The 23655-nt window shown below is 41.6% G+C and overlaps 2 protein-coding genes across 2 annotated transcripts; both read left to right on the top strand.

Annotated features, from left to right (window-relative positions):
- Positions 1 to 1214: 1214 nt before the first annotated feature.
- Positions 1215 to 19151, top strand: LOC107147902 (olfactory receptor 13C7-like). The gene is made up of 3 exons (XM_048783387.1): positions 1215 to 1515; positions 15697 to 15883; positions 16546 to 19151. Exon 3 carries the CDS (start codon positions 18057 to 18059, stop codon positions 19011 to 19013), a length of 957 nt encoding a protein of 318 aa, XP_048639344.1. The 5' UTR covers positions 1215 to 1515; positions 15697 to 15883; positions 16546 to 18056; the 3' UTR covers positions 19014 to 19151.
- Positions 8345 to 9594, top strand: LOC107147901 (olfactory receptor 13C7-like). The gene has a single exon (XM_015492504.2). It carries the CDS (start codon positions 8456 to 8458, stop codon positions 9410 to 9412), a length of 957 nt encoding a protein of 318 aa, XP_015347990.1. The 5' UTR covers positions 8345 to 8455; the 3' UTR covers positions 9413 to 9594.
- Positions 19152 to 23655: the final 4504 nt, after the last annotated feature.

Below are 23655 nucleotides of genomic sequence, written 5' to 3' on the forward strand. Positions count from 1 at the left end.
GACCTTGAAGAGCTCAAAAGCTAGTAGGGAATAGTCATGCAAACTAATAATTAGAGAAGCAACATCATCACTTCAATAGTAATAGTTACCCCAATGCTCACAACAGATAGTGGGTCTATTTAGCAATTTGTTCCTTTGCCAAGGTAGAAAGCTCCTTACTGCATTTTCTGATAGGCCTGTGGCCTAGATTTGACTATCTTAGTGATATGGGGCTCTTTACCTTTCTGCAAGTCTCAATCAGTTTTGAAGTGGTTGTTCTTGGTTATCCAGTTGAAATTCTTCTTTTACAACTTCTGCTGCTTCTGTCATCTCAAGTACCTAGATAGTTAATCCCTCTGCCACAATGCAGCTCTCCAAGTATAGCTTCAGTATAGTTTAGCTTCAGTATAAAGATAAACAAGAATCTTTCTTCCCTTTTTTTCCTAAGTCCTTAAAAAAATAGCTATACATCTTTGAGGCAAATGTGTCATTCTACAATTGATGAAAAAGGCTGATACTGAGAATGGTCCCCAAGCTTGAAGAGGGCCCAGGTGCCCAGAACACATTCCCCTGTAATGTATGGGTTGGAGCAGAAACCTGGGTCATGTGAAGAAAATATTTCCTCTATGTTATCATCCAGAGATGTGGCTGATTAGTAATGTCAGACTTTGGACTTTACAAAATGAGAAAGAGCCCAACAATTTTCATCAGGAAGGGACAACTGTAGGGTCCCTGGAAAGCCCTTTTCCTCTGTTTAGTGATGAGGTGAGACTAGATGATCTTAGATACTCTTGCAGCTTGATGGATCTTTTTAATTCCATGAGAATAATTCCATGCCAATGAAAGTGCTTCATCTCTCCCCTCCTCAAGCCCCCATTCTATTATATTCAAGATTTATGAAAGATATGTAGCTGCATTCTTGAACATTTTGGTGTTGCTTTTATTAAAATTTGCACTTACCTTTATTGGAAACATAATGAACAAAAGTTATCTCTTCCTCAAGGACTGGAAAGAGGTTACATGTCAGAAAAAGTCACCCTGGGTCTGAAGTACCATTATGAGGGCTTAGAACCTGTAACAGGTAAAGAGTCTGACCAGTCCTCTCCCTTCCTCTCCTGTTCTCAGGGCACAATCTCCAAAGGACTGGCCATTGCTCTTAGAACTCAATTTAAATTCCAGTTTGTTCTTTGGGACTGTTTTAGTCCCTGAAGTCATTTAAAGTTTGGAAAGTGAGTTGTGCTCAGTTTAGAAACTTTGTAATCTTCTGGGAAAATATCCCCAAGATCCAATTATACTGAAGGCCCTGGCGGAAGTTTGGTGCTTGCTTCTTTTACTCCTTTTCTCCCTCCTTCTTTTCTGTCCTTCTTTCCTCCCTCTCTCTCTTCCTCTTTCTCATCTACCTTCTTCTCTTCTTTCCTTGTCTCCCTTCTTTTCCTCTGAACATTATAATCCCATCAACAGAGTCCAATAGCCTGCTGCTGGTCAGTGATTATGTGATTCATCCAGAAACCTCAATTTCTTTCTTTTGTGCCGCAGGTAAGTGCTATGTTGGCCAAGCTATGCTCATGCAGTGGTTTGGCTAGAGGGGGTCTGAGTGAAAGTCTTACTTTCTCTAAATTTTCATCTCCTTGGATTAGCACTTGCTGTGTTCTCCTCGATCCTCACCAGGCATCCAACTAAATGACTGTACTTTGAACTTCCTATCATTTGCGCATGTGCTCCTCAACCTTGTGGGAAGTCACTGACCAGAGTGTGACCCAGGACAGAGATGGGTCCATAGAATGGGCACATTTCTTTATTCAGCAAATGTTAATGAGTATAATCCAGAGAATGCAGAGCAGGACAGACACCCAGGCCTCTGCCTTCAGGGAGTGCACCCTTTAGCAAGAGGCACAAGCCTCTATGGGAGAGAGGGAGAGAAGAAAGAGAGTGAAAGATGACTACCCAACCAGGAAGCCAGGGGGGACCAGGAGAGTGCCTGGCTGTGGTAGAAGGCCATGGAGGCCAAGCCCAGACTTTCTGGAGAAGATCTGAGGTGTGACCGGCTCACCAATGGAGCACATTGCCCAACTCCACTCCCTGCTGACAGAACAGTTAAGAGATATAGTGGGTTTTGATTGGTCAAAACTCATGTGTGTAAATATGATTTGCCAAGGATAAGCAGAGCTCACCAAGGGAGTAGTCTGAACCTGTTTCCCGGGGAGACACTTGTGTTTATTGTGTCTTCCTGAGGACACATGTGGACATGACACCACTCTTGTACTAGATCTCTGGTCTGAAGATTGCAACCCCACTTGGAGGATTTAGAGATTCTGTCAGGAGTCATGAGAAGCAGTACATCCTCTGTGAAAGGGAAGAGAACTGCCGCCATTTTGAGATAAAACAAGGACTATAATCAGAAACTACAAGGTCAGAAAAACAGAATTTCCCTGAAGAGTGGAAAGAGGAGGGAGCAGCAGTTGCCTCCAGGTAAAGTGAAGGTGCCAAAGCTTTGCCTTTTCATGGAGGGAGACTCTTCATGCAGGCAGGCACCAAGTGGAGGCATAAGTGTGTAATTCCTGATGTTTGAATGCAGGTTATCCAAACAATATTTGCCTGTTTGCAGCTTCATTCTAGGATGCCTCGCTTACCTGAAAAACCTACATCTCTTTCTGAGAATGTTCCTTACATTGTTTCTGTGTTGTGTTCCACAAGTACCCTGACCATGAGGTGCAGGTGACCAGGCCACACAGATACTTGACCTGAGGGCGGTCAGCATGCAGGCTGTCCAGTGACCAAGAAGTGGCCTGTTAATCTACCAAACCTCTTAGATCTGTCTTTCAGGGAGGTTGAACTCAAAACATAAGGACAGTTGATGAAAGGCAGGAAGGCACTGGAGGAGAAAACAGGGTAACACAAAGACAGAAATTAGGGAGCTGAAGCCTGATCCATGGTAGCTGAAGTCTGAATATAGGAAGGAGAGTGAAGGGTCGTTAGTTCCAGCTGGAGCAAGAGGCACAAGCCAGAGTGTTTGAATCTTCAAAATGGCAGGCCCTAGAGCTGGGGTACCCAAAGCCCTGCCACAAAGGCCCGACAGGAGCCACTTAGTTTCTGACTGACCTTGTAGCACTTGTCCAACTGTGAGGCCCGACTCTATCACTGTTCTCCTGTGGGTCCCACAACATCCCTCAACCTTTAAGGAAATCAAATGTGATGGAGGGGGAGTTCCTGGCATTCAGAGGGCAGAGGTCAAAGATGGTAGACATCATGGATGCAAGGTGCTAGGGCCCAGTGTAGGATGCTCCCTCCACCTGCTCACAATCAGAGTATCCTCCTACTAGGCTCTATTGTTTATACAACACTTCTGACACCAAGTATGTGGGGTTTTAATTTTTTTCCAGTTCTCCAGCTCTCTGAACACCAACTGGGTGTACTGATTTAATTCTCATGCGGACTACCTGGTATTGACACAGATCCCACAGGTTGAAGGCCCAATCTCTTAAAACTGCCACCGCTTCAGATGCCAATCACAAGTGCAGGCCACCATACTTCTGACAGCTAGGTATATGGGCAGGGATGTTCCCACAATGCCCTCATCAGATTTAAAAATTTGCTAGACTGGCTCACAAAACTCAGGAAAATGCTTTACTTTCATTTACCAGTTTATGAAGAAGACAACTCAAGAATTGCCAAATGAAAGAGCTACATAGGACAAGCTATGGAGAAAAGGGCAAGGAACTTCTGTGCCCTCTCTGGGGGTTCCACCCTTCCAGCACCTCCATGTGTTCAACCTGGAAGCTCTCCTAAAACCTTTGGTTGGGACTTTTTGCAACAGTTGGCACATCAATTAAATCATTGGTCATTGGCGACTGAACTTGTTCTCCAGCTGGCTCTGCTCTCTTCAGTCAGTGGGGCTGAACATTGTGGCACTCTGATCACATGATCTGTTTCTCTGGCACAAGCCCCCATCTGGAAGCTACCTGTGGGCCCACCAAGTGTTCCTCATTAGCATAAACTCAGGCATGGAGAAAAGAGGCTTATAATGAATAACAAAAGACATTTCCCCATCACTCAGGAAATTACAAGGGTTTTAGGAACTCTCTGGCAGAAACTAGGTATAAAGAGCAAATGCATATATTTTTATTATATCACACTATTGTACCCTCATACTTACCTAATAGGGTTGTTGGGATCATACAGTAAGGTAAGATTTGGGAAACAGGTGTACATCAGCGGCAACTCTTATTAATATTAATGTCTCACCAGTATCTCAAATATAATAAACCAGTTGACCATAAATTTTCAGTCATAAAACTATTTCTTAGTTATATCTTTATTTCTAGAAAAAGAGCTGGACATAGTAAATGTACAGAAACTTCATACTGAAATGTCAGTCACAACTTGGCAGCTACCCTTAACCCTCACACCAGGCCAGACAGGTTCACCTCTCTTCTCCACAGCTTTCTTCCAGTTCTTAGGACTTGGTGTGCACCCAACCATCTATGGTTCATTGGTTAGGGCCTTATAAGAAAAGAGAATAATAAGAGAAAAGCATAAAAATTTATTCAACATAATATAGGAGCCTTCCTTTAAAAAATGAAGACCCTAAGAAGTAGTTAAACCTGAGTTCTTGTGTGTATGAGTGTGTGGGTGTAACTGGGGGCTGAACTAGTGGCACTCTGCCACTGAGCTACATCCCTGGCCTTTTTTATTTTTTATTTTGTGACAGGATCTCACTAAGTTTCCTGGACTGGTATCAAACTTGCAATACTCCTGCCTCAGCTTCCCAATTGCTGGGATGACAGGTGTGCACCATTGTGCCCAGCCTGAGTATTCTTTATAGTAGGTTTCTTGAAAAACAGAAAGTAGTGGTGAAATATAAGGCAAAAAAAGAAGCAGCTAAGTATGGTAAGCTAGAGAAACAGCCTGGCCTATGTGCTTAGATTCCTTTTGATCTTTGGAGATAAACATGTCCTCTTACTCCAGGTATACAAAGGGCAGTATGACTCTCATCATCTAATCATTTCCCTTCTGACCCTTCTTGCATTGTCTCACACGTGAGCTTTGGGGAACACCTCATATCTAACTATAACAGAAACCTTCTTACACATGTTGTTTTTGTTACTCAGCTTTCTATTACTGTGTGACAAAATATCTGGGACAATCAACTTATATAGTGGTCTATTTTGACTTCAGTTTGGGAGGTTTCAATCCACGGTTAGTTGACCCTGTTGTTTGGGGGCCCGTGGCAGAGCATCGTGGCCAGGATGTGAAAGGTAGAAAGAGGAAAAGGTGGGGCTCCACTGTCCTCTTCAAGGGCATAGTGCAGTGACCAGAAGACAAACCACTGGGCCCCACATTTTAAAGTTGCCACCACCTCACAATAGTGTCAAGTTGGGGACCATGCCTTTAATGATGGGCCTTTAGGAGACATTTCAGATCCAAGCTGTTTCTCAAATTCATTCAGCTTAAAACATTCCATATGCCAAGATGCTATGTTTGGGTATAATAGTCCTGAACCCAGCAGGAATTATAGTCATTGTTGATTCTTTTGTCTCCTGTGTATCCTGTCCTAGATCTCTTTCTAAATCCTATAACCTCTTAATTCTAAATGGATCTAGGGTCACTGTCTTCTCAATCTCTGTGATTCTCATTCTGGGCTAGTTCCACACACCCCTGCTGCACCCAGCCTCCTGAACAGCTTTGTGGCACTCTCAGTCATGCTTTGGTTTACAGATAGTTTCACTCTACTGGGCGTTTTCCAGAGACAAAGATCCGTTTCTGATCATCATGTCCACCTTCTACACTAACTCTCTAGTGCCAGGTACTAGGTACATATGAGATGTTTGGAGCATGGAGATTGGAATGATGGGAAGGCTAGTAGCAGTGAGAGACAGAGACAGCCATGGATGAGTCACTGGGTCACTGGATGGAGGGGAGACGATGCTTGGGTGGCTGAGGAATGGGTCTACCCCAGAGTTCCTGGGAGTGTTTGGATCACTGAGACCAGCTCTTCTTCCCTTCTAGACTCTTCATGAATCAGTGACAGAGCCACTTTGAATTCATCATTGTGATAAAGCCCAGGAGATTTCTGAATACCTTGTACTGGAAAACTTTCTAAGCTGAAGTCTTCTTGTAGTAAGAGGGGAGCTTTGGTAGGTTTACAACATTGCTTAATTGGGTCTATTGGGTAATGTCTAATTTCTGAATCACTCACCAAACTTTAAATTGCTTCTGGGATAGTTTCCAGCCCCAAAGCAACCTGGCCTTAAGTTCCTGAGAGAGTCTTTATGGGACCCTGAGGAGAGCAGCATGGGGCACAGAGAAAAGAGGATGCCAGGCCCAGCTTGCCCTGGGTACAGCCTCCTCCAGGCTGGGGCTCCTTGTTGAGCCTCCGGCTTGAGAGTCAGACTTGTCTTCTTGTTTTACTGAGTCCCAAGGTCAGGCAAGGTTTCTGGGGCTGTGGCTGTACCTTGGACCTCTCTACACTCGGGGTCATTCTGAGACATTGGGGAGTGAGACAACAGTTAAAGGGTAAATACTATGTCATCATGGTGCACCCTGTTATTCCCAGGGTAGATCTGATAGATGTGCTCTGTATGGCATCCTAGGTTATGGATAGGTGACATCCAGATGGACAGGTAACACTAGAGCCAGCTTCTTGTCCTGACACCAGTAAACCAGCAACCTCTCAGCTCCATTAGCCTGCTTGCCTGAGAGCAATAGATGCAGCCTGGATTGGTCCCCAAGCTGGGTGAGTGCTGGGTGGGTCGGGCAACAAGACCACTATTTCTAGCCATGGCCAACTTTTTACCATTTGGTGTGATGGGAAGAAGAGGTCTTGTGCTAAGGGTGCAGGGAGGGGGCTGGGAATAGGGATGGATCAGGCAATAAGACAACTATTTGCAGAGCTTTGAAGGCTGTAACTGTGACAAAAGAACAGGTCTGTTTTGCACAAGGCCAGAAGGCACACTTAGGCCCAGTGGAAAAAGAGAGAAGTAGGAAAAAGGCAGATTTCAGATCTCTGAAGAACTCTGACAGCCCAGTTTCCTAATAACCTTTCCCAGAGCCTTCACTGTTCAAAACATTCAGCTGAGGCTGAGAACTCACCTAGGGAAAGGGGATCCCTGGTACTGTGGGTAGGAACTGGTCTGGTTTAATATGTAAGAATTCTATCAAGTTCAGATTCTGCTTCATCTCTTAATCCCTGATAGCTTGAGATAAATTCTTCTGAATATTGTATCATTGCCAATTAGAAAAAAAGCCCCCTTTCTTCAGGGCCGTGTATAAACCCTTCACCTGTCCTCAGTTTCTCTACCTTGAAACTGAGTGGGACTGAAATTGGTCAGTGATTTCTGGTGTACATCTGACGTACATAGGAACTTTTTATTTTAAAAAATAAATAAAACAAATAAACAAAATTAAAACAGATTGCCAAGGCAATCTGTAAAGGAAGGACCCAGAAATCAGTATTTTCAGTCATCACTGGGAGAGCTATTAGGGATACAACTCCATGTCATTGTGCCCTGATGACACTTGTTTTCTGAATCTCTTTGGCAGCAGAATTTTGATAGTCTCCAGTGTAGATTTTGGTCCTGGGAGGTTGAGCAGATTTGCATGTGAACATGTCTGCAAAACCTCCAAATGGCATTGGATGACATTTCTTTCCAAATTTGATGTGGTTGTGACTCAAGGCCCCATCTAACCCAAGCTGGGGTTGTGAATTTTGAGTGGGCTCCAACAATTAGGTAAGATTCTATTTCTCTGGCCAAGACCTGGAGTAGCAAAGATGCAGGCAGTCAGATGTGCTTACAGGAGGAATTCTTCTCTCCAGATTACATTTCTGGAGACTTTGGTGGGGACTCCATGTTATAGGTTCCAGAAATTCAATTTGGTCAGATTTTATAGAGAAGAGAGTCACGATCAGTTGAACTGATGTACATTAACTAAACTCACAAAGAAGTGCAGTATACGCCAGAAATAAAACTGTTAGGGAGATAAGCAATTTTGTATTTTCGATGTAGTACATTCTCTCCATGTAAGATAGTGTGGGAAGCCAGATTATAACAGAAACTTGCTGAGTGAGAAGGAACCAAATCCAGAGGAATGGGCCCTGTGACCTCAATGTGACAGCCCAAGGTCTCCAATTTTACAGCAGACACAAGAGTTACTCAGAGGTCCCTGCTTCCCTACAAAGTGCTGGAGACAGCATATGTAGATATATGACATTTCATTAGCTATATTAATATCATCAATTACACAAAGTGTCCTTCATTTTATTAAATTTCATTAAATTTCCAAGGTATACTTTTCCAAAGTCTACTACATAGCCTGGCTTGTAGATAACTTGTTTTTTTTTTTTAAGTTGAATCTCAGATTTATCTATAATAATAAAGACATTATGCTGTAATCCCCATGCATTGACTCAAGCAAGCCAAACAGAAAACATGTATTTTTCTGCCTTCCATATTCCTAGGGAGGAAAGAGAGAGTTTGAAATGGAAGCATCCAACCAGTCTACTGTGACAGAATTTATCTTGCTTGGCCTCTCTGCCCACCCAAAACTAGAGAAAACATTCTTTGTGCTCATCCTGTCAATGTACCTGGTGATCCTGCTGGGGAATGGCATCCTCATCCTGGTGACCATCCTTGACTCCCATTTGCGCACGCCCATGTACTTCTTCCTGGGGAACCTGTCCTTCCTGGACATCTGCTATACAACCTCCTCAGTCCCTCTGGTCCTAGATGGTTTCCTCACTCCCAGGAAAACCATTTCTTTCTCAGGCTGTGCTGTGCAGATGTTTCTCTCCTTTGCCATGGGGGCCACAGAGTGTGTGCTCCTGGGCATGATGGCTTTTGATCGCTATGTGGCCATCTGCAACCCCCTTAGATACTCTGTGATCATGAGTAAGGCTGCCTATGTGCCCATGGCCATCAGCTCCTGGGTGGCTTGTGGAGCCAACTCTTTGGTGCAGATCTCTCTTGCAGTACAATTGCCCTTCTGTGGAGACAATGTCATCAACCACTTCATCTGTGAGATCTTGGCAGTCCTAAAGTTGGCCTGTGCCGACATCTCCATCAATGTGATCAGCATGGGGGTGGCCAATGTGATCTTCCTGGGGGTCCCAGTTCTGTTCATCTTTGTCTCCTACATCTTCATACTCACCACTATCTTAAAGATTCCCTCAGCTGAGGGAAGGAAAAAGGCCTTCTCTACCTGCTCTGCCCACCTTACTGTGGTGATCATCTTCTATGGGACCATTCTCTTCATGTATGGAAAGCCCAAGTCCAAGGACCCACTGGGGGCTGACAAGCAGGACCTCACAGACAAACTCATCTCTCTTTTCTATGGACTTCTGACCCCCATGCTGAACCCCATCATCTACAGTCTGAGGAACAAGGATGTGAAGGCCGCTGTGAAGGATCTAGTATCTCAGAAATGCCTCATCCAGTGATGGTGGAATATATTTCATGATCCATGGAGTTGGATGGCTCTCACTTGAGAATCTCAATGCAAAGCAAACCTAAGTGAGGGGAAAGCTGCCTTTACAGCCACGCCATTCACAGTGTGGCCCATGGACCAGCAATGTCAGCATCATGTGGAAGCTTATTTGACATACAGAATTTTGGGGCCCATTGCAGACATACTGAGTTGGAATCTTTGTTTTAACAAGATCCTTCAGGTGATTTGCATGCACATTAAACTTTAAGAAGTATTGGATGGTAAGAGTGTGTAGTGAATGCTGTGGTGTGCTGCCTAGATCCCCATCCCTACGTCGGGCTGAAGAACTTGTTACCCTAGCTGCTGGGCATGTGGGTGGCTGACAGCATTCAGCTAAGTATTCGGGGTTATTCTGGGCTAAAGAGAACTACCTCACCCCGTCATCCTGCCTCCCAGCTCAAGAGCTTCCCCATGGTGGCTTATGTCCTCCCTCTGCACAGCCCTGCTTCCTTTGCCCATCCCCGTAGATGTTGATCTGAAGAGAGCTTCCAGTAAACATTCTGCAGGACAATTTCCCCATTAGAGTCAGCATCTGGGGAGCTCAACCTCTGACAGGGAACAACATTCTCAGCACAGAAGTGTGAACAGCAGGTTTTCATTCATATCATTGCTGTGGGTCCTTTTCTGGCGTGGCCTATACCCTGACTCCCAAGGAAAGAAGCTCACTGAATTGCTTTTGTTCAAAGAAACAAATGTGCCCTAAAAAGTATTTGCTAAAGTAAATTCCTTTAATTTTCACTTCCATAAATGGATCTTAATTCATACTTATAAGTGTTTCAACTCCTACACAGAGAATAAGCAGGGAGAAAGGGTGCAGTAATCAGTTCTATGGCATCTTCTTTAAGGGCAAAGATGTTTGCGGTCTAGAAAACATGTTGGCACCTGATTACAAAAAACAAAACAAAATCCTAAAAAAAAAAAAAAACCCTTGTGATTATCTATATGTCTGCTAAGTGGCACATTATCTCAGCCTCATTAATAATGAATAAATGTTTATATTCATACATCATTATTTTAAAACAATCTGTAAATTAGGTTAATTTCACTTTGCAAGAATTCCTGTGTTTTCATAAAACTTGTTGAGAAAGCATAGAATTGTAAATTCAGTCACTTGTAAGCCAAACAATTTTAACAACATAAATAGAAAAATACATTTAAAATTTACCATGAAATTGAAATGAGATAAAAGTTCATTTTGACATGATATGAGTTAGGACCTTCAAAAGTAAAAGTGCCCAGGTTTGGGACAGTCTTAGGAGGGACTTGATAATTCCAGGTAATATTTTCTGTGTCACCTAGAAAAGTAATTTGCATATAGGTACTCAGCAAAGTACCTTTCCCCAATTACCTTTTAGCTTTCTCTTGCCCCCACTTGGTGCTCAGAGATAGGACATTTTGTGTGGCCAATGGACTTCTGCAGCGGGTGTAAGTGAGGGCTGAAACTTTTTCCTAAGAGACCATGCAAATTTTAGCTCAAGGCCTGAGGTAGTCTATGGGCCACAGATGTCTCCAACTAGGTATCGTCAGGGATTGTTTCCAGTCTCCATGGAAAGGACAACACCTTTGGGAGAACCAGCTGAGTCCACACATTATAAGTGAGATCTCTGTGCATTTCCCCTGGTCTAACAAGGAAAAATGGTGTTGTAAGGATTACAAAGATGCACAAAGAACTTTGATACCAATGTCCATCTCCTTCTCACAAAGGAATAATTAGTACCCAGGACCTTTTTATTAGCAGAGTGTCCTACCTCCTTTTAATACCAGTCCTTATCAATTGCTTTTGATAGACACCAGACTCCAATTCAAAGTTCACTACTTGCTTGCTGCCTCCCCTTCATCCACTTATAAGAGAAACTTCCCAACCCCTGAGCCTGCTCAGCAGGTACACCATAATTCCATACTAACTGGGTCTCACCTCCTGGCCCCAGTTAAGGATTACTTGAAAGGTTCTCTGTTCTGTGTCATCAAAGATCTCTGACTAAGCAGGTCTTAGCAAAATACTACTTACCTGCCTAGAGCTGCTTCTGTCTAAGGCTTGATCTTTTTGCTCCCTGGCCAACTCCAGAGCTTTTTTTCTATACTTGAGTCCTCTACTTCAATGTGTAACCTTTGTTCTATGCTATACCAAAGGGGAGGGTAGTGTCCAATATTTCTGACAGAAATTGTCCCTTTCTTATTTGATCTAAGCTGCAAATGGACTCCCCATTGACCCGAAGTATGGATACCATCCCACTTTACTGTGATAACATTTGGTGTCCTCTCTGGCCATAATGGCCTTGAGACTGATCATATTTAATCAATTTTATTCATTAATCATTTTTATTTGTAAGCAGGAGAAACCCAAAGTTGAGCCAGCTTAAACAAATGATTGAATTTATTGATTTATGTGAGCAAATAGTGGGCGGCAGCTGGCCTTGTACATGACAACCAGGGGCTTCGGGGCTGCCCAAACATTCTCTAGAGCTCATCATTTTTTTTCTCTTTTTTTTTTTTAGAAGAAATGATTTAGCTTTATACTCAAAAAGAGACATTAAAAGAGACAATCTTTTTACTTTGTTTTTGTTTGTTTATTTTTTCGCAGTGCTAGAGATGGAACCCAGGGCCTCCCATAAGGGTGTTAGATAAGCACTCTACCACTGAACTACAACCTCAGCTCCAAGCAATCTTTTAAAAATTTGTTTTAATCGACAAGTAAATATTTTGTGTGTGTGAGTGTGTGTGTGTGTGTGTGTTATACAACTTGATGTTTTTATGTAAGTATGCATTGTAGAATGACTAAACTTTCTGAACCTATTTCCTCATTTCTGTAATGTAAATAAAAATACCTACTTCGTTGGCTTCTTGCCAGCATTAAATTAAAATGAGAGAATGCATATCTGCACAATGCCCAACACATGGTAGATAACTAAAAAACAACATCCATCATTCTTACTGTTATTATTGTTATTATTACTGATGGGTATATGACCTGTAAGAACATGTAATTCCTAATGTTTGCACAGTGAATATTCCTTGAGATTCCCTAGCTACTCATACCTTTTGCTTTGACTCTCCCCCAGGGCACATGATTTCTGTTCTAATTTTATGTTTCTCATAGCATCTGGTTTATTTCTATTTCACTAGAGACCCAACTCCATCCAGCCAGTTCTAAATATCCTGTCCTACCTGAGTGACATGGGAGGACTGAGAGGCCCTTGTGAAGATGAGAGCCCAGAGACACAGGCTTCCTAAAAGACTAAGACCTGTTTTTAGGATTATGAAACATTTACCCTCCCTGGACATCTTACCACCACATCACTAAGGCCTATTTACTGCATGTAAGGCCTATTTTAAGCATATATTATAAACACATGCTAAAGACTTACAATACATGCCAAAAGGCAAAAAGTATAGTTTGAAGACAGACCAAGTCTCAGAACCAGACTCAGAGATGGCAGGGTTATTGGAATTATAAGATAGCTATAATTGATATGTTAAGAACTCTAAAGGAAAAGGTTGACAACAAGGGAAAAAAAGAAAAATCTAAGCAGAGAGATGGAAATCCTAAGGATAAAAAAAAAAAAAAAAAAAAAAGGGAAAGGCTAGATGTCCAAAACACTATAACTGAAGTGGATAATACCTCAATGGGGTCATCAGTAGTAGATGGAACATGGCTAAGGAAGCATCTCCCAACTTAAGAGTATGTCAACAGAAAATTTCAAACCTAAAAAGCAAAGAAAGAAATGACTGAAACAAAACAAAGCAAAAACACAAGTATATCCAAGAACTATGAGACAACTACAAAAGGTGTAATTTATGCATAATAGGAATATCAGAAGGGGCAGAAAAAAAAAGAAAAGAAATATTTGAAGAATATTAAGGGATTAAATTTTGAGAACCACTCAAAACGAGATTAAAGTTTGAGAACCACTGCCTTGAACATTTTATTTTAAGCTTAAACATAACTGGACTTCATTGCCTATCTTTTATGCAGAGAGGGCTTTTTCTTGCTTATAAGTCCACTAGTTGGAGTCATAAGTAAATCATAACATGGCATGTTGTCTGCAGTTTTTAATTTCCTTAAAGTAGAGTAGGAAGTTAGTATTTTTCAAAAGGATCAGCATGCAGAATCTGCCTAGATTTTAACAATTGTCTTCCTGACATTTGATATGACAGCACTTTATTTTAATAACTTCCCTTTAATAAATTTATACAAAGCATTCAACCTTAGTTCCCATGAAAATAACTCTTTCCACCCTCTTTTTAGCTCAGTTTGCAGAAATTAAATTAAACTAATGTAACTATAAAATTAACAATTGGCTAGAGCAGTCTGAGAACAAACAAAAGCACCTCTTTTAGTACTAAGCAGGGAAGCCTGCCACCTGATTTGGGTGTTGGGTCATACGTTTTGCACAGGGAATGGGTAGTATTAGTTAATCTGGGAAGCCAGTTAAAGAGATACTGGTTAAAGCCAATTCTATTGTTCTCAAAACATGAAACCGCTGGGCACAGTGGCGCATGCCTGTAATCCCAGCAGCCCAGGAGGTTGAGGCAGAAGGATCCCAAGTACAAAGCCAGCTTCAGCAAAAGCAAGACAGTAAGCAACTCAGTGAGACCCTGTCTCTAAATAAAATACAAACTAGGACTGGGGATGTGGCTCAGTGGTCGAGAGCCCCTGAGTTCAATCCCTGGTTACCCCCCACCACCCGCAAAATAAAAACAACATGGAGCCACTACTGATATCATTGTCCCACTTAAAGTCAAACCCCTCCATGTCCACTAATCCACACACTCTTCAATACAGGAAAGACATGTTTATCTCAACCTCAGTAACCACCCCAGTGCCTGGCACAGAGTAAGGGGATAGCTAGAGGATGTTTTGACAAAACATTCTTTTAGTCCCCAGTCTACTATGCCGTTTTAAATACTACCCTCCAATTTCCATCTTCTTTATCTTTTTGGTTGTTTAGTTCTTTTGCATTATTGGGGATCAAGCCCAGATTTTAACAATTGTCTTCCTGCCTAGATTTTAACAATTGTCTGTTCAATGTGAGAACAAGCTTTCTAATAATCTAATGTACTTGGAGCTACATCCCCAGCCCTTTAAATTTTTTTTTTTTTTTTTTTGAGACAGGGTCTCCACTAAGTTGCCCAGGCTGGCCTGCAACTTGTGATCCTTCTGCCTCAGCCTCATAATGTAGTTGGGATTATAGGCAAGCACCACCACACCTGGCTTGTTTTGATTTTGTTTGTTTCTCTCTCTTAGTTGTAAAACTTTGCCCTTAATTCAGCCTTCTCTTTATCTGTGATCTGGCCCTATGCCCCATAATGTCTTCTTCTGATAGGGTTCCATGATGCCCTTGCATCTGACCGTTCTCCTCTGACTCTTCCCTACTCCTGGTCTCCCATAAAAGTTTAGGGCATTAGGCAATCATCTCATCTTTTGGGGGTGAGAAGCCATGATCTGGTCATTTCTGCTCTCCTTCTAGTGACTGGTGCTGGCTCATGGAGCATGCCCTCTTCCTCCTGTTTTCAAGGATAAGGCCAGGTTTGGTCAGCTCTGGAGATGTGCTGAGGAACTTCAGGGAGACCAGCTACATAGGGAGCATTTGGATGACCAAGTCTCTCTCTCAGCCTTGGCAAACCTCCTTCTTGTTTTGATACTTATCTTTGCAAAGACAAAGGCAGAGCCCCCTCAGAAAGATAAAATATTGTGGTCAGGACACAGTCAGACCTGAGTTATTTCATCTATTTCCTAGAAGACCAGCAAGCCTGGGTGTGTGTGGGGGGAGGGGTACTTTCTCCTCTAAGAAACATTCCTCTGTAATTAGAGTTAAGATTTACATAGACCTGTCTTAAACTTCCCTAATTGGGTTTATATGGGACACAGGCCCTAAACTCCTGTGAGGCCTTTCACCAAACTTTAAATTGCTTCTGGGATTAAAATTGGGCCCCAAACAACTAGAACTCTAAATGGCTCCATAGCACCTTGGTAGAACCTCTGGAGAGCAGAGTAAAGGACAAAGAACAGAAAGTACCTGGCTATGCAGGCCAGGTATGACTGCCAGGAGAAGCTGGGAAGTGGATCCTCGAGTTGACCTTCTTTTTGTTTCACATTGGGCATGAAGAAGCCCAGAAGTTGAGGAGCTAGAGCTTCTCCAGCTATTGCCAATCCTAAATTTTCTTTACCTTATGGTGCAATTTGAAGGGACTGCTCAGTTCCAAGACACTTAAACAGAATTTATTGTATATTTCTAGCCTCCAAAGACTGAACAGGACCAGGGATGATTGAGGTGGGCAGTTGAAATAACCACTTCCCAATCCCAGAGGCCTGAGCACCTTTCTTGCCATGAAACCTTCTATATGAGAGACCTCACTTTTGCATCATGGATTTATCTCCACAATGGACATAGACCTGTTCTCTCTGTCACCAAAGCTTCTCCAGGTAGGTGAGAAGAGCAAAGGTGGAATGCAAGGACAAATGGAATCCAAGGTGGGTACTTAGTCCCAGCTTCCATTTCTCTGAAGGTCCTTTATAGTGGACAGGGAGACGGCATGTACCAGGAGTCTAGTGTGGGGACAAGATAGAGTGAGGGGACACATGGGGAATGACATTAGAAGAAGGAAGTTTCTGTTCAATGTGAGAACAAGCTTTCTAATAATCAAGGCTGCCTGAAAAAAACGTGGGAGATGTGTGTTCCACACAACTCAAGGTGTTCAGAGCAGAAGCGTTTCATGGAGGGTAGTCACACAGTGGCGGAGAGGGAGGTTTCCCTTCTCAAGACAAGTTACTTTGCAACATTCCAGCCAAGTCTTAGATTCTCCAGTCAGTAGTACTAATATCTCTGAAAACAGATCTCTTTTCTCCCAATACGCCTGGTGCCTACAGTTGATTGCTGATAAATGTGTGAGGATAGCTTCAAACTGTGTCTGATTTCACTTACCCAGTCTTCCTCTACCAGAGACAGTACAATAGTCTCAGATGCAATGTGTGCAGCTGACATGAGACAGATATCTTGGAGAAAGGTGGGATACCTCTATTTTTCATGAATGTCTTAGGGAAAGCAAGAATGACCGAGACTTCATAATTCATCCTTTAATCCCCAGTGGAAACACTCTGGCATGAACAGAAGAACAAGAATCAGAGTGGTGATGAAAGGATCCCTAGGGAGAAGATGAAGAACCACCTGGCCCTGTCCTGGCTACTTGTGATCTCTGAACTTCAGTTTCCTCATTTTTGACCCAAGAAGCCAAGGCTTGAGGTCTCTTTTTTTTCTAATGTACTCTGCCCTCGCTTCTGTAGTGACACAAAGTACACTCTACATGGGGCACCTTCTTCAAGTAAGCTCTCTGTGAGGATGGGTAGAATTATTTGCTTTGTTGTGGAAAAAACTTGACAATGGCATTACAGTGGCTTTAAATGGTCAATTCAGATATATAAGAACCTGATTTAGAAGTTGTAACTTAGAAAACATCTCCAAAAACACATAGTTCAGTCAAAAAGTTACAAAAGTCACCCTGAGAGGCATGAGGATTCTATTTCTGTTCTTTCAGGGGTCTGGAGCAGACTGGGGAAATTGCAGTACTATGGACAATGTAACAAATATAGATTCTAAGTAGACCCCAATCTTCCTGGCCTCTGCTCATTAAGTTCTCTCCATGTAAGATTCCTAGTGAAGCTGAATCAGAAAATTATTAAACATTCATAGACTTTGACCAGAGAAGTGAGTGAGATGATGTCAGAGACCAACATTTCTGAGTGTGACAGCTTGAAGCCCTCAAGTGTACTACAGGGACAATTCAGGGACGGCAGATCTAGCTGGGAGAGTCCACTTCCCTGGTCATTTTGGGAACAATGCAGCATCCTCAAGTTTCCTCTTTTATGATTTTCACATAGACACAAATAAAGGGCTGCACATATTTCTTCCTTCAAGTGTGTTAACTCTACTGAACTGACTACAGGTTTTTCATAGATCATGGTTGCTTAGATTTCCAGGGGATGTTTGTCCTGCTTTGACTGATATATTCTGATACACACACACACACACACACACACAGAGGATTGAACTCAATAATATTTTTACCATTGAGCTACATCCCCAGCTCTATTTATTTATTTATTTATTCATCTTAAATTTTGAGACAGGGTCTTGCTAAGTTGTCCAGAATGGTCTTGAACTTGAGATTCTCCTGCTTCAGTCACCCAAGTCACTATAATTATAGATGTGCTCCACCACACCCAGCTGATATATCCTAACTTTGAAGGTAACTTCAGTAGATAGTGGATTTTATTCTTTGAATGATGATCTAAGTTGGCATCTCAAAGGGTCCTATAAGTTCTAGGAAAATTTCATTGTAATTGATTTTCTCTAATACACTGGGTCCATGGTTCTACAGTGACCAAAGTGCATTCTATACACAATGACCCCTTTAAGCAATCCCTCTGTAAGGCTCGGTAGAATTGTCTGCATTGCTCTGGAGAAAGCATTACTAACAGCATTACAGTGACTTTACTAGTCAACTCAGCTATAAAAGGGCCTCATCTCTAAACATACTGATCCCAATAAACATGTGTGCACTATCCTCAGTTTTCCTGAGAGTGGGAGACAGCGTTTAAAATGGAAGAGGCAAACCAGTCCATTGTGACCGAATTTGTCTTGCTGGGGCTGTCAGATCAGCCAAGACTGGAGAAAACATTCTTTGTGCTCATCCTGCTCACGTACCTGGTGATCCTGCTGGGCAATGGCATCCTCATCCTGGTGACCATCCTTGACTCCCACCTGCACACGCCCATGTACTTCTTCCTGGGGAACCTGTCCTTCCTGGACATCTGCTACACAACCTCCTCAGTCCCTCTGGTCCTAGATGGTTTCCTCACTCCCAGGAAAACCATTTCTTTCTCAGGCTGTGCTGTGCAGATGTTTCTCTCCTTTGCCATGGGGGCCACAGAGTGTGTGCTCCTGGGCATGATGGCTTTTGATCGCTATGTGGCCATCTGCAACCCCCTTAGATACTCTGTGATCATGAGTAAGGCTGCCTATGTGCCCATGGCCATCAGCTCCTGGGTGGCTTGTGGAGCCAACTCTTTGGTGCAGATCTCTCTTGCAGTACAATTGCCCTTCTGTGGAGACAATGTCATCAACCACTTCATCTGTGAGATCTTGGCAGTCCTAAAGTTGGCCTGTGCCGACATCTCCATCAATGTGATCAGCATGGGGGTGGCCAATGTGATCTTCCTGGGGGTCCCAGTTCTGTTCATCCTTGTCTCCTATATCTTTATACTCAGCACTATCCTGAGGATCCCTTCAGCTGAGGGGCGGCGAAAGGCCTTCTCTACCTGCTCTGCTCATCTTACTGTGGTGGTAATTTTCTATGGGACTATTCTTTTCATGTATGCGAAGCCCAAATCAAAGGACCCCTTGGGAGCAGATAAGCAAGATATTTCAGACAAACTCATCTCCCTATTTTATGGAGTGTTGACCCCCATGCTGAATCCCATCATCTATAGCCTCAGAAACAAGGATGTGAAGATTGCTGTAAAGAAACTGGTAAGTCAGGAATGCTTCCCTCGGTGAAGGTGAGAGGACCCCTGGGAAATGATCTCTACTAAGCATAGACCTGCTCAATGGTCCCACACAATATTTTCCAAACTGTGACTGAGGACTGAATATCAACTCTTTAGAATGAAAATGATGATTACATTTAGAATCAAGGATAAGTAACGATTGTAATTTATTTTTATAAGTAAGCAATAAAATACTTTGTACTAGTTGGCACATATAAGTACTATTTATGTTGTTTTCTGTTCATTCTACTTTACAATAGGCAGCATGACAATGTAAAAAGTCATTAAATTAGTGTCTAAACTGAAAGCCAAGTGACTATTTTGGAAAATGATGGACAGAAAGACACATCCTGAATCACATCATTTAACCCCTTTGACTATAGGAGCTCAGATTGTTCTCTTTTTAATTCTTTCCTACTTTATATCTTAAAGCCAATTTTGAGTAACTTTCCTTCTCTTACCATACACAGAGCACATCTGTTCCTAGCCAAATTCTCCAAGTAATTTGTCAATACTGGTCAAACTCTACATAATATGGACCAAGAAGACAACCTTTAGCTTTCTTCATTTAGATAAATCATTACAATGCTAAGATTATATTCAAAATCTTTTTATTCCCCTCCAGGATTTTTTTGCTGCCATCCAGATCCTGATGGTCAAACTCAGTTTTCTCTCTCTCTTCAGGATCTGAGATTGGACAATGGAAATAATGGCTCACATGTGCTTATAATTATCCTTTTGGTTGAGACTATGGACTTTGGAACCAGATGAACATGGAGTAATGCCTGTGTAACTTCAAGCATGTAGCAGAATTATTTAATCTTATAGTTCCTTGGGTTCCTGATTTGTGAAGTGGAAATAATTAAACCAACCCCATGGAGTCATTGTCAGGATTAGTGTGTACATATGTAAAAAAAAAAAATACAAATCACAGTTTCTGGCAAAGGGTAACCACCCAATTAATAAAGGAACATTTTTATTTTTAATGAAACAAATTAAATAACTTCTCCAAGGAAGTTTTATGACACTTGAAGATAGAGTTTCATACTATACTTTTAACAGGATCAGCAGATTTATCTTGTAGCACCTTTTGGGGTGAATTTCTAGCCTATGAACCACAATCCTGTTTTGGGGGACATTTTTTCTAGCCTTTCCTCTTCTTCATGCCCAGGGCAAGTCACTCATGTTTATGCTGGGTGACAGTGACACTATCTAGACCAATCTGATTCTTTCTGCTGGCTTTTGGAGATTATCATTGGTCACTGGATCCACAGCATGAAAACTTGGGGTCATGTGTGACATGTGGACTGTAAGAGAAAAGAAAGAGGAGAAGGCAGGGGGAATGAGACAAAAGCAAAACCAAGTGATAATGGGGCATTCAGTGTGTTCCCAGTTCTTCATTTCTATTTTTTTCAAAGTCATGGCCACGTCCACATTCCTGAACTTTGGCTTCTAAAGTACATTCCAATAATTTTCTACTAGATTCTATTTTTTACAAAACCACATTAAGTTGATTTCTTGGAGGTGGGCAACAAAAGGATACATCTAATATCTTTACGAACTTAGAGAAATCAGTTCTGAAACAATTATTCTGAACTCGATATGCAGTGCTTCTTGGAAGCCATGACTCCCTTCCTGCTACAGTGGCCTTATCCTCTCTGGATTCTATCACCTGCAAATTTAAACATGCCCAGGAAGTCTTCATTCAAATCCTTGCTCTCCCAACTTAAAGCTGCACAACTCCATGTGTCTTTTTCTTTCGAAAAGTCTCAGGCACAGTCATCCTGAGGAAGTACTAGATATTTCAGGTCCCTCCCACCTGTGCATTTCCCTGGCTCTGGTTCCCTTCTCTCAGAGGATAGAGCAATAATCTGTTTACAGCAGTACAGGAAGTCTGGCTTATCCCACCTCCTTAGCTGTCCTTTGTATTAGGTATATCTTCAAAGCCTCCCTTGGATAAACAACCAGATAGTTGATGTCACCCAACATCTATCAGTAGTACAATGACCAGAGTAGCCAAGGTTGCAGAAAACCATGGAAAAAACAGCAGGGGCTTTCACTCACAAAGGTTAATATAGCTACTTCAGCAGCTAAACATCTAAACTTCCAGCAACAGAGACCAACACTCATTTGAAGAGACTAATTAGTGGCTTGCTGATAAGTTGATTGCCTTACATCGTTTCCATTCTGAAAGGGACAGTGATTCACCTTGACTGAAATCAATAGTCTTTGGAATATGGGTTGTCTGTCCGCTCTTCAGGGCTTTAAGCCAACACCACCATCCAGATGTTCACAGAAGGTTTGATCTAATGACATGGGATCCTACATAGCATCTCATCAGATCAAAGGACTCATTTAACAAAGTAGGCATGGAAGAGAGCTCAGGATGATCCTTCTATATACTGTACCATCCGGAAGTTGCTGGCCCAAGAGAGTGACATAAAGGACTTTTGAAAGCACAGCTGAGATACCAGTTAAGAGACAATACCCTGTGAGAATGGGGCATCTTCTCCCAGAATGCAGTTTGTACCCTAAATCTTTGACTGTTTCATGCTGCTGTGTTCCCAATAGGTAAAATATATGGCTTTAGGGCAATAACAAAAGTAACCCCGATTACCATCACTTCTAGTGACATGTTGGGGTATTTGTGCTTCTCTTTTCAGCAACTTTAGGCTTTGCAGATCTAAGGATCCTCTTTCCCAGAGAAAAATTGACTCCATCGGGGGACACAGAAAAAGTCCTATTATACTTTCTCAAGATATGACTTAAGTACTTTAAATTTTACCCTTTACCCATTAAGGCACAGTTCAATGATTTTTATTTTTTAGTTGTTGATGGACCTTTATTTTATTTTTTTATATGTGGTGCTGAGAATTGAACCTAGTGCCTCACACATGCTAGGCAAGTTATCTACCATTGAGCCACAACCCCAGCCCAGTTCAAAGATTTTTATTAAATGTACATAGTTGAACAATCATCACCAACAACCAATTTAGAACATTTACATCACTTCAAAAAGCTCCCTCATGCCCATTTGCAGTCAATACTCACCTCTAACCTTAGGCAACTACTAATTTACTTATTTCTAGAAATATTTGCTTTTTCTAGAAATGTCAGATAATTAAAATCATAGATATATAGTCTTTTGTGTCTGTTTTTTGTTTGTTTGTTTTCTCTCTTGACATAACATTTGTGAGACTCATCCAGTGGTAACATGTATCAGTAATTTGTCCTTTTTATTGTAAAGTACTATTTCATTGTATGGATATATTACCTTGTGTTTATCTATTTGTCCATTAATGAATATTTGGATTATTCTTAGTTTGGGGCTATTATAAATATTGTTGCTGTAAACATTTATATACACAATCTTTTGTGACATTAGTGTGTCAAATGGTAAAAATTGTTTAACTCCAGGAAACCCATGAACTGATTTCCAAAGTGGTTGTATCTTTTTAAATTCCCACAAATAATGTATAACTGTTTCTCCACATCTCCCCCAGCAAGTGGTGTTATCAGCCTTTTGATGTAGCTCTTATATTTAATGTACTAGTTTCTCATTGTAGTTTTAGTTTGCATTTTCATGATAGCAACTGATATTAAGCATCTCTCAATGTGCTTATTAGCCATTCATGCATCTATCCTTTTTGATATATTTCAACTTGATGGTTGTCTTTTTATTATCAAGCTACATATATGAGTTCTTTAGATATCCTGGATGCAAGTCCTTCAACACATATATAATTTGCCAATTGTTTTACTTTTCACTTTATTTATAAATATCTCAGTCTTCTTTTCATTTTATTATGTTGTCATTTGAAGAACAAAAATTTTAAGATTGGGAGCCATCTCATCACAAAGTCATGAAAAGTTAATTTCTGTTTTACTATGAATTACTGCTATTTCTAAACTTGTTTGGAATTCCTGCCTTGAACTCACCCATGCCTGGCTTTCCCTGACCAAATAACAGCCCTCTCTGAAACCTCAGTGGCACCACATAAATTCTAATGTTGGGAATCTAAATTTATTCCCTACCTTGAAATGTTAAGCCATGTAGATCATTAACCTACTATCTGCCTTTGTATTATACTTGTCAAAATCCTGTTATCTGTAAGTTCTCAAGACACCCCTCTTTGCAATTTTTTGTGCTATAAAACTGTGTTCCTAGAGAGCTGGGGTACTGATCTCTAGCCCTGGATTTTTGGGAGAGATGGTCCTGGCCAGCTCCAGTGTACAAATACAAGCTTGCTTTAATTTGATTCAAAATTGGAGTCAGTGGTCTTTTCTTTGCGTCGTGGTTTAACACCCAACTCTTCAACAAATGGTGCTGGAAGAACTGGAAATCCATATGCAGCAAAATGAAACTAAACCCGTATCTCTCACCATGCAAAAAACTCAATTCAAAGTGGATCAAGGACCTAGGAATTAGACTAGAGACCCTGTGCCTAATAGAGGAAAAAGTAGGCCCAAATCTTCATCACATTGAATCAGGCCCTGGCTTCCTTACCAAGACTCCTAAAGCACAAGAAATAAAAATCAAGAATTAATAAATAAGATGGATTCAAACTAAAAAGCTTCTTCTCGGCAAAAGAAACAATTGAGGTGAAGAGAGAGCCTATATTTTGGGAGCAAATTTTTACCACACACATGTC

This window comes from Marmota marmota, unplaced genomic scaffold (genome assembly GCF_001458135.2).
Source record: "Marmota marmota marmota unplaced genomic scaffold, marMar, whole genome shotgun sequence".
Taxonomy (NCBI): Eukaryota; Metazoa; Chordata; class Mammalia; order Rodentia; family Sciuridae; genus Marmota; species Marmota marmota.